The sequence below is a fragment of the Dipodomys spectabilis genome, unplaced genomic scaffold, assembly GCF_019054845.1.
Source record: "Dipodomys spectabilis isolate Male_0828 unplaced genomic scaffold, ASM1905484v1 ptg000669l, whole genome shotgun sequence".
Taxonomy (NCBI): Eukaryota; Metazoa; Chordata; class Mammalia; order Rodentia; family Heteromyidae; genus Dipodomys; species Dipodomys spectabilis.
Genome location: NW_024871346.1, coordinates 5,527,354 through 5,536,686, shown reverse-complemented (window position 1 = coordinate 5,536,686; position 9,333 = coordinate 5,527,354). Strand labels below are relative to the sequence as shown.

General features: G+C 54.4%; 1 protein-coding gene across 1 annotated transcript; it reads left to right on the top strand.

Annotated features, from left to right (window-relative positions):
• The first annotated feature begins 209 nt into the window (after positions 1–209).
• Vegfa (vascular endothelial growth factor A) lies at positions 210–8,261 on the top strand. Its single transcript, XM_042671820.1, has 5 exons — positions 210–1,106; positions 1,617–1,646; positions 3,345–3,416; positions 4,596–4,727; positions 6,206–8,261. Exons 1-5 carry the CDS (start codon positions 1,033–1,035, stop codon positions 6,225–6,227), a joined length of 330 nt encoding a protein of 109 aa, XP_042527754.1. The 5' UTR covers positions 210–1,032; the 3' UTR covers positions 6,228–8,261.
• Positions 8,262–9,333: the final 1,072 nt, after the last annotated feature.

The window sequence follows — 9,333 nt, the reverse complement described above, 5'->3', positions numbered from 1 at the left end:
ACGCAGTGGTGAAGTTCATGGAAGTCTACCAGCGCAGCTACTGCCGTCCGATCGAGACCCTGGTGGACATCTTCCAGGAGTACCCCGATGAGATCGAGTACATCTTCAAGCCGTCCTGTGTGCCCCTGATGCGCTGTGGGGGCTGCTGCAATGACGAGGCTCTGGAGTGTGTGCCCACGGAGGAGTCTAACATCACCATGCAGGTGGGCGCCTGCGGGACTGGGGTCGGGGATGGGGCACAGGGAGGGATGTCAGACTTTGGGAGAGGTGGTCTGGGCCCCTTCCTCTTCCTCAGAAGCTCTTGGTAGTTGGAGCCTGGCCCAGCTCCTGCCTCTGAGTCGGGGGCCAGGGTGGAGAAGAATGAGGCGGGGTCTTGCCTACTCGGGAAAGAAGACTCTGCCGTGTTCCCCAGTCATGGACTATTACCTCCGCCTCCCCGATCTTTGCCTCCTGGGCTCAGGAGAGGCTGATGCTTGCAACCAGAGCTCTTCCTTCTCTTCGTCCCTTGGAGAGAGTCTGCAGGCTCTCTCTGCGGGGGGGTGGGATTCGGTTTGGGATGCTGGATGAGCCTGGTCCATGAAGAGCTGAAAGCCCATCACTGGGTGCTGTGTGGTGCTGTGTGTCTCAGCCTAGACAGGGTGGAGAGTGGGTGAGAGCTGTAAGACATAGGGGTGGGTGGCCTTTGGGTAGCTGCTGCTAGGTTCAGGGTGAGGCCTTAGGGGGGTGGGGCGGGGAGAAAGGAGGAGTGGGGATGGAGAACGGTGAAAATCCAGGACCTGAATTCCCAGCCTGGCCAACCTGTAGCCATCTCTTTCCTTCAGAGGAGCCGAGGCTCCCTGAGGCCAGCTGGGCTGGTGGAGTTGGGGTGGCCTGAGGCTCCTTCCTGCTAGAGCCCTGGCCGCCCTGCCTCCACAGCCCACCTTGCTCTGTAGAACCCCTGAGGGCTAAGCGGCAGGAGCCCAGGGGTATCCCATCTGGGTCTGGCTGGCTGGGTCACTAACCTGTGTGATCTGCTTCCCTCCCCTGCAGATCATGCGGATCAAACCTCACCAAGGCCAGCACATAGGAGAGATGAGCTTCTTACAGCACAGCAAATGTGAATGCAGGTGAGGACCGGATCACTCACCCACACACCCATTCATCATTTATCCAGCAGACCACCAACAGCTGTGCTCTGTGCAAGGGTTAAGCATGTTGTCCACATCTAGAAAATGGGTACAATAGTTGCATGTACCTCGTAATTTTGTTACGAGTTGTTTAGCTGCTCAAGGGATTAAAACAATGTTTCAGTCTTGGAAGGTGGCTCAGTGGTAGAGTGCTTGTCTAGCATGCATGAAGCCTTCCGTTTGATTCCTCAGTACCACATACATAGAAAAAGCCACAAGTGGCACTGTGGCTCAAGTGGTAGAGTGCTAGCCTTGAGCAAAAGAAGCTCAGGACAGTGCCCAAGCCCTGAGTTCAAGCCCCAGGACTGGCAAAAAACAAAAAACAAATGAAACAACAAAACACTATGTCCAGATTTTATTGCTAATATTATTATTATCGTTACTATCCTTGTAATTATCAAAACCACCTTAATTCTTTTCTTTCTCTCTCTCCTTCTCTACCCAATGCAGACCAAAGAAAGATAGAGCAAGGCCGGAAAAGTAAGTGGCCATGACATTCATACTTCTCCTTCCCCTTGGCCAAGTTGTCTTGGTTTGCTGCTTTTGGCTTCCTCTGCCCCGGGCTCTGATGGCCTCCTGGGGTCACTGAGTTGGTCTGGTTGGGGATCGGATTGTGGTGGCAGCTGTGGGACAGAGTCAGTTTCCGGCTTCCGGGCTCCAGGTGTAGTGAAGAAATCCAGCCTGGAGCCTGGGGCTTCCTCGACAGTATTGCTGCCTTGCAGCACTGAGGTGCTGTTGATTCCCTGTGTGCTGGGCGGACAGTGTGAGCGCCAGCTCCCCTGGCTCTGGAGGAGAGGGAGTGGGCATCAGAGAAGCCAGCTTTGGTGTGTCGGGACAAGTGACCTGTTTGGATGGCGAATATGGCGGCGCAGTTGGGTTTGGGGCGGCACCGGGTTTCTTGGTGCGTGGTTCCTAGAGCAGCAGACACCCAGCCCTGTCTGCTATGGAGGCAAAGTAGCAGTGTTGGCCCTGGCTTTTGGCTTCCGGTTGCTCCGTGTGGAAGGTTGGGTCAGGACAGGACAGGCAGGGGACACTGGTGAGGTTGGTTTCCAGAGAAGGAGAGGCTGAGAGAGAGAGTACCCATGCCTTTCCCCTTCCTCTTCCTGTCTGATGTGCCCTGTGAAGTCCCTAAGTCTCAACCCTGCTGCTCCTTCCAGCCTCTGGGACAGGACAGAGCAGTGGTCTGGGAAAATAGTCTCGATGAGAGAGAGAGAGAGAGAGAGAGAGGCAGAGAGAGAGAGAGACAGAGACAGAGAGAGACAGAGACAGAAAGAGAGAGAGCACGCGAGCGCATGCAAGCAAACAAGCCAGCATGCAAGCAGAGGCCCGCTTCCTTCCATCCTTCCAGTACATTTTCCTACAGGGGACAGACTCACCTCCGCCCAGGACCCTTCTCCTCTTCCTCCTCCCTGTGACAGACATGCTGAGGAGTGCTCTCTGGGGCCTGGCAAGCTCGGAGAGTGCGGATTCCCTGGAGAGGCGCAGGCTACATCCTGTCCCCCTTATCTATGCCCCTTAATGCCTGCTTTGCCCTTAGAGAAACCCAGGGGCTCTGCCTGGGCTCAGACAGGCTGCACAGAGAACTGGCTTCTCAGTGCCCCAGGGGTCCCTGGCCTCCTTCCCTTCCCCTAACCAGGCCACCCCTCTCGGGGCTCTGAGTTAGCCAGCCCCTGCAGGTTAGGGCTGGGCAGACCTGGGTCTTTTCATGTCCTGCCCTGGGTTTTGTGCCAGCTCCCCCCCCCCCTGGGGCCCCCGAGGCAGGGCCTCTGCAGGGATCCCTTGCTGTTGTCCTTGGAAGGTACTTGAAGCATAGCCTGTCCCCCTCTGCTCCATCAGACCAGGAATCTGACCTCAGTGTCTACCTTTCATGGCCTCTTGGCCTTCAGGGCCACAGGCCTGCTGAGCAGAGAGCCTTCCAGAGGGGCTTTGTACCTTGCCAGAGTGGAGAGCCCCATGTGCGTAGAGGCCCTTTGGTCCTGTGCCCTGCACAGTCTCTGCTTCCCACCCAGAGCATGCCAGCAGGCTGGGCAACAGGAGGAGGCGGAGCTACGGGGTGCATGAGTGCCCACCTGCTGCCTGCTCCAGGGCTCGGCCTGCGTCCTGCCCCCACAGGGCTTCTTTTGCTCTCCTATCCCTGCTTGTTCTCTCTCTGTCTGTCTCTGTTATTTTATTTTCCAGAAAATCAGTCCGAGGAAAGGGAAAGGGGCAAAAACGAAAGCGCAAGAAATCCCGGTATAAATGCTGGAGCGTGTACGTTGGTGCCCGCGCTCTGCTGTCTAATGTCCGGGGGTCTCCCTGGCCCCCAGTCAAACCCCCTGCCTGCAGCTCCCCGTAACCCTCCCTCCCTCCCTCCTGTGGCCTGCCCCAGCTCTTGCCCTTCCCTCCTCGCCTCAGTGTCTCTCTCTCACTCACTCCACTAATGAGCACCAATGGGGAGACTCCGTGGTGTTGCTGGTCCAGGGTTAACACCCAGGGCATGGTGGGAGTTGCGGGGGGGGGGGGGGTGACCTGGGCCTGGAAGACTCAGGGAGGGTGCTTTGGCTGGGCACCAACTTTCTCTCACCCACTGGGTGCTGGTGGCGGGCCCATGTTGGCATGGGTGCTGGGCATTGGGGCCGCTCACCCAGCAGGCTTCCTCTGCTCTGGGCTTCTGTGCTTTCTGGAAGCTGAGAGCCGAAGGGCGTGCAGACCTGGTGTGAGGAGGGGGTGTGATGGCGGCTGGGGAAGGGCGGGGCCTGCAGGAGGCGGAGCTTGGGGGGGCGGCAAGCAAGGCATGGCTGCCCCTCTTGTTCTGACTCCAGGGCCCTGGTTTCTCAGTGCTTCTGGCCTGCTGGAGGCTGACTCACCCTACTCCAGCCCCACGCAAGGTGCCCACAGTGTCTCCCTGTATGGATGCCGTGTCTTTTGTGTTTGGGCCCTGTAGTCCCAGTGGCCTGGTTGCTGGCCAAAGTGCCCGGATTGCCTTCCCATCATGCCCTCTGTGGGCCCTCGTGTGGTAGAAGGGCCGGGGCTTCCGTTTTTCCCCGGGGAGATCTCATGTCCCCCCCCAGGTGAAGAGTGCAAAGTGTGGTCTTTCAAGGGCAGCAGCAGCCGCTGGGGCCTGATGTCAAGTGGACATGAGCACACGTGCCCCATGTCCTTCAGGGCATAGCACCGCCCCTCCCGGCAGCCCTCTCCTGTACTCTCTGCCCGCCTGCGCCCTCCTCTTCCTGTAGACAGGCGTCCTGGCCAGTGCCGCCTCTTTTCGCACTCTCTCTTCCTCTGCTGCAGCGCTCTGATCCTCCCAGGGCGTGGAAGGGTGTGGGGGCCGCCCAGAGAGGGTGTGGGGGGCCACAGTGGACATGGCAGGGGTGTTGCATGGGGTTTTTTTTTCTTCTCTCTCTCTGCTGATGCTCTAGCTTAGATGTCTTTCCTTTTGCCTTTTTGCAGTCCCTGTGGGCCTTGCTCAGAGCGGAGAAAGCATTTGTTTGTACAAGATCCGCAGACGTGTAAATGTTCCTGCAAAAACACAGACTCGCGTTGCAAGGCGAGGCAGCTTGAGTTAAACGAACGTACTTGCAGGTTGGTTCCCAGAGGGCGAGCGAGTCAGAAAGGCACATTGAAGACATGGGATGAGAGAAAGAGCGTGAGCGAGAGAGAGAGCGAGAGAGAGAGAGAGAGAGACCATACACAGAGCATGCCTGTTGAGGGGCCAGCTGCTTGCTCGGCTTCTAGCTGCTGTCCCTGCCTGGTGGCTGCCGTCTTCGCTGCTCCTGAAGCACTGGGGGTGTGCGGGCCCTGTTCTGGCAGGGCTGCTCCGAGGTGGCCCTGGCTGTCTGAGTGGGTAGTCCAGTGGTGTGGACGCCAGCTGTCCTGTGGTCCTGCTGTTCGTGGCTGTTGCCGATGTGGTTGTACTGTCTCCCATGCTCATGCTGAGAAACAGTCCTTCCAGGTGGATGTCTGCAATGAGGAAGCGTTCTTGACTTCAGCACTGCCTCTGACGTGGGCCTTGTACCCTGGAGGCTTCTCCCTGAGGACAGGCCGTGTCCCCTTAGACTGGGGCTCCCTGAACAGGTCTTTACTGTTCTTCTGCCCATTGTAGATGACTTGGCATCTGAGATACCAGATTCCTTTATCCTGCACCACAATGTCAATCTGCATGGCCTCCACCTTTCCAGGTGTCCCCCCTAGTGGTTGGAGGGAGAGGCTGTACCCACTACCGCCACTAACTGCAAAGGTGCGTGGCTGAACGCACAGCAGCCGGTAGTCTTCAGACGCCTGGATCGGTGTCTGGATGATGTGTGCCCGGTGGGTCTCTCTGGTGGGGAGAAAGCAAGGTCTTGACATTTAAGGGCTTTCTGGTTGTGTGAGCTGACTCCAGCTGGGCTTGGGAATTTCAGTTCCTGGGACTCCAAACCAGGACTCCCTTCCTCAGTAGCAGGGAGGGGAACACAGAGTCAGCTAGGGATGGGAACTCGCGAGAACGTTCTTGGAGGTTGACTGATGCCATGACTTGTGTCCCCAGCCCAAGTTTACCCGTAGGCCAGGGGCCTGCGGGGCCTGCCACTTCCCAGGCAGCTCAAGCCCGACCAGCTCCACAGGGAAGAGATGGTCTCTCTCCTTCCTAGCGCCCCACACCTCTCCAAATCCCCTCCTCCTGTCCCCTGGGCAGCTCCCCTCGCTGGCCACCACACCCCTCCACACTCACTGTTCCCCAAGTCTGTCCCTAAAACCTGAGCTGACAAAACTGCAGGTCTCCCCTCTAACCATGTCCAGCCCTATTAGGGATAACGCCGTTCCTCAGTACCTGTCCACTCGTTGCTTTGTGAGGTGTTTCCATGTCTGTACTGTTTCACGTGGGCCGCAAAACTCCAGTGGGCATGGGAGTGGCAGGGGGTCCCTGAGCAGAGCTGCTGCTTCCACAGGGCTCCCCAGGGCCAGGCGGGGCCTCTCCCTCCCACTGGGGCTTCTGTTGGGCAACCTCATCTTTCTTGTCCTCCACTCCTGCAGCGCAGGCCTGTCCTCCCAGCCCTAACCCTGTCCTTTGCTGTGTGTCCCAGGTGTGACAAGCCGAGGCGGTGAGCCAGGCTGTGGGAAGGAAGGAAGCCTCCCTCAGGGTTTCGGGAACCAGACCTCTCACCAGGAAAGATTGATCCAGAACGACTAACCACACCACCACCACCACCACCACCACCACACCCGTCACCAGTCACCACGGACAGAACAGTCCTTAATCCAGAAACCTAAACAAAATGAAGGAAGAGGACACTGCGCAGAGCACTCTGGGTCCCAAGGGCAAGATGCGTTCCCTGGGCCGGGACCCAGCTCGGTCCCTCTTGGATTGGATTTTTGTCATTTCATTGTTTTTTTTTTTTTCTTGCTGCTTAAATCACCGAGCCTGGAAGATTAGAGAGAGTTTTATTTCTGGGATTCCTGTAGACATACCCACCCCACACCCATACATTTATATATATATATATTATATATAAAAGTAAATATATATATTTTATATATATATAAAATATATATATTCTTTTTTAAGTTAACTTTGCTAATGTTATTGGTGTCTTCACTGGATGTATTTTGACTGCTGTGGACTTGAGACGGGAGGCGATCCCACGTCGTGATGGGTCAGGACGGAAGGAGCAACTCTGGAGCGATCTTCTGTCCCTCTGAGGGAGGCGGCGGCCCTCTCTTCTCCTTGGGAATGGATGCGCAAAGGCCAGGGTCTGGGGGCAACTTCCAGGAACATCGACAAACCCAACCCTGGGCCTGAGCCTCTACCCCAAGGCAATCAGGACAGAAAGACAGATGGCAGAGAGCAGGGACAAGGATGCTGGCTCACCCCAGGACTTTGGGGGAGCCTCAGGAGAATGGCGTGCTTTGTGGATACCTGCCACATGCTGCAAGGGCACCCTGTCCCCCATCTTCACCCCCTCTCCCCCTCCCCCCGCCCCAGGGGCACTGCTCAGAAGAGCCTGGCGTCTGGGCAGCCTTTTCTGTTCTCATCGCCGCCCGACAGGCGTCCTGGCGAAGAGAACAGACTGGTGGAAGAAGCAGCCTGTGATGGTCACTCTTCCCCAGACCCAACCTCCTCCCCTGCCTGCTTCCCAGACTGCTGTCCAGGTGGCCTTCATGTCCTCAGACCGTTGAAACCACTAGTTCTGTCCCCAGGAGACCTGGCTGTGTGTGTGTGTGTGTGAGTGGGTGAGTGTGTGAGTGGGTGAGTGGGTGAGTGGGTAGCCCTCCCTCTCCTCTCCCCACTCCTTCCCGAAGCACAGAGAAGATGGCCAGGCCCGCCTGCCCATCTGCGGAGGCAGAGAAAAGAGACAAAGTGTTTTATATGCGGTACTTATTTAATATATCTTTTTAATTAGAAATTAAAAACAGTTAATTTAATTAAAGAGTAGGGTTTTTTTCAGTATTCTTGGTTAATATTTAATTTCAACTATTTATAAGATGTATCTCTTGCTTTTTCTTGTTCTCTCTCTTTCTCTTCCTCTCTCTCTCTCTCTCTCTCTCTCTCTCTCTCTCTCTCTCTCGCGCGCGCGCGCTCTCTTTGTTTGTACCAGTTTGTGTGTATGAAATTCGCGTTTCTAGTCTGTCTCTGCCTGATCGGTGAAAGTTACTAGCTTACTCTGGGCAGACATTTAATACTGCTAACACTCAGCTCTGCCCTTCCTTTCCCCAGCTGCTCACCACACATTCCTTCGAAATAAGGTTTCAATATACATTTACATACTATATATATATTTGGCAACTTGTGTTTGTATATAAATATATATATATATATATGTTTATGTATATATGTGATTCTGATAAAATAGACATTGCTATTCTGTTTTTTATATGTAAAAACAAAACAAGAAAAATAGAGAATCCTACATACTAAATCTCTCTCCTTTTTTAATTTTAATATTTGTTATCATTTATTTATTGGTGCTACTGTTTATCCGTAATAATTGTTGGGGGGAAAAGATATTAACATCACGTCTTTGTCTCTAGTGCAGTTTTTCGAGATATTCCGTAGTACATATTTATTTTTAAACAACAACAAAGAAATACAGATATATCTTAAAAAAAAAAAGCATTTTGTATTAAAGATTTTAATTCTGATCTCAGAACTCCTCCTGGTCTTTCTCCATTGAATGTGCAAAGGTCCCCGGTGTGTAGTTGTGGGCACCCCTTCTGTCTTCTGCTCTGGCCAGAGCCTTACCATCCTGTTCAGGTTGGGCCTAGGGGTACGGGTCCATTTCTAGCTCGATCTAAGAGATGGGAGCACTGGGGGATGAGTGGAAGGGACTTGTTGCTTTAGCCAAAGGACCAAGCAGTAGTTGCAACAGATCAAGGGGCCCGGCCCTTGTGGAGGAAGGATCTGGCCCTGTTTCTGCTGGCCTTCCCTGAGTGGGTTTTGGTTTGGTCTTACCTCCTGTAGCCAGCTGGGCAATGTTTAGGTCTTACCTGCTGTAACCAGCTGGGCAATGGGAAAGGGTTCTGCTAGGGTGCTGAGACCCTAGGGTGCACTTGGTTTTAATTTCTGCATGTTGAGTTCCTGGAACCACAGCTCTGCTTGTTCTGGATGGGGCCCCGGCTCTGTCTTGCTGTAGATCTTGCTGTGCTGGGCCTGGGGGGAGTGGACCTTGTTGGGTCTTGGGCATGCTGAGCAATGGGTCAAATCTACTTCCTCTCATCTGTCATTCTTTCAACCATAAGTAGGGCTAGTCACTGTGCTGTATAGCCTAGGCTGTTCTTTTAGAATAAAGTGATTTGACCCCCGAAAGATCTGGAGAGGTTGAGGGGGTGAGAGATACAGAAGTATAAGTTTATGAGTGGAAAAAAATGCTTCAATGCCAGTGCTGCTGGCTCATGCCTGTCATCCTGGCTACTTCAGAGGCTGGGATCTTGAGGATCTCAGTGGGAAGCCAGCCTAGAAAAGAAAGTTTGTGAGAACTCTTATCTCCAATTGAGCACCACCCCCTTCCCCCAAAAAAACCTTAAAGTGGAGCTGTGATTCAGGTGGTAGAGCGCTAGCTTTGAGCAAAAGAAGCTCAAGGACAGTGCCCAGGCCCTGAGTAAAAGGCCCAGGACCAGCATGTGCATGCGTGTGCATTGCGACAGATCATACACACGCACGCACGCACGCACACACACACACACACACAATGTCTCAAATGTGCTGGAGGCATCA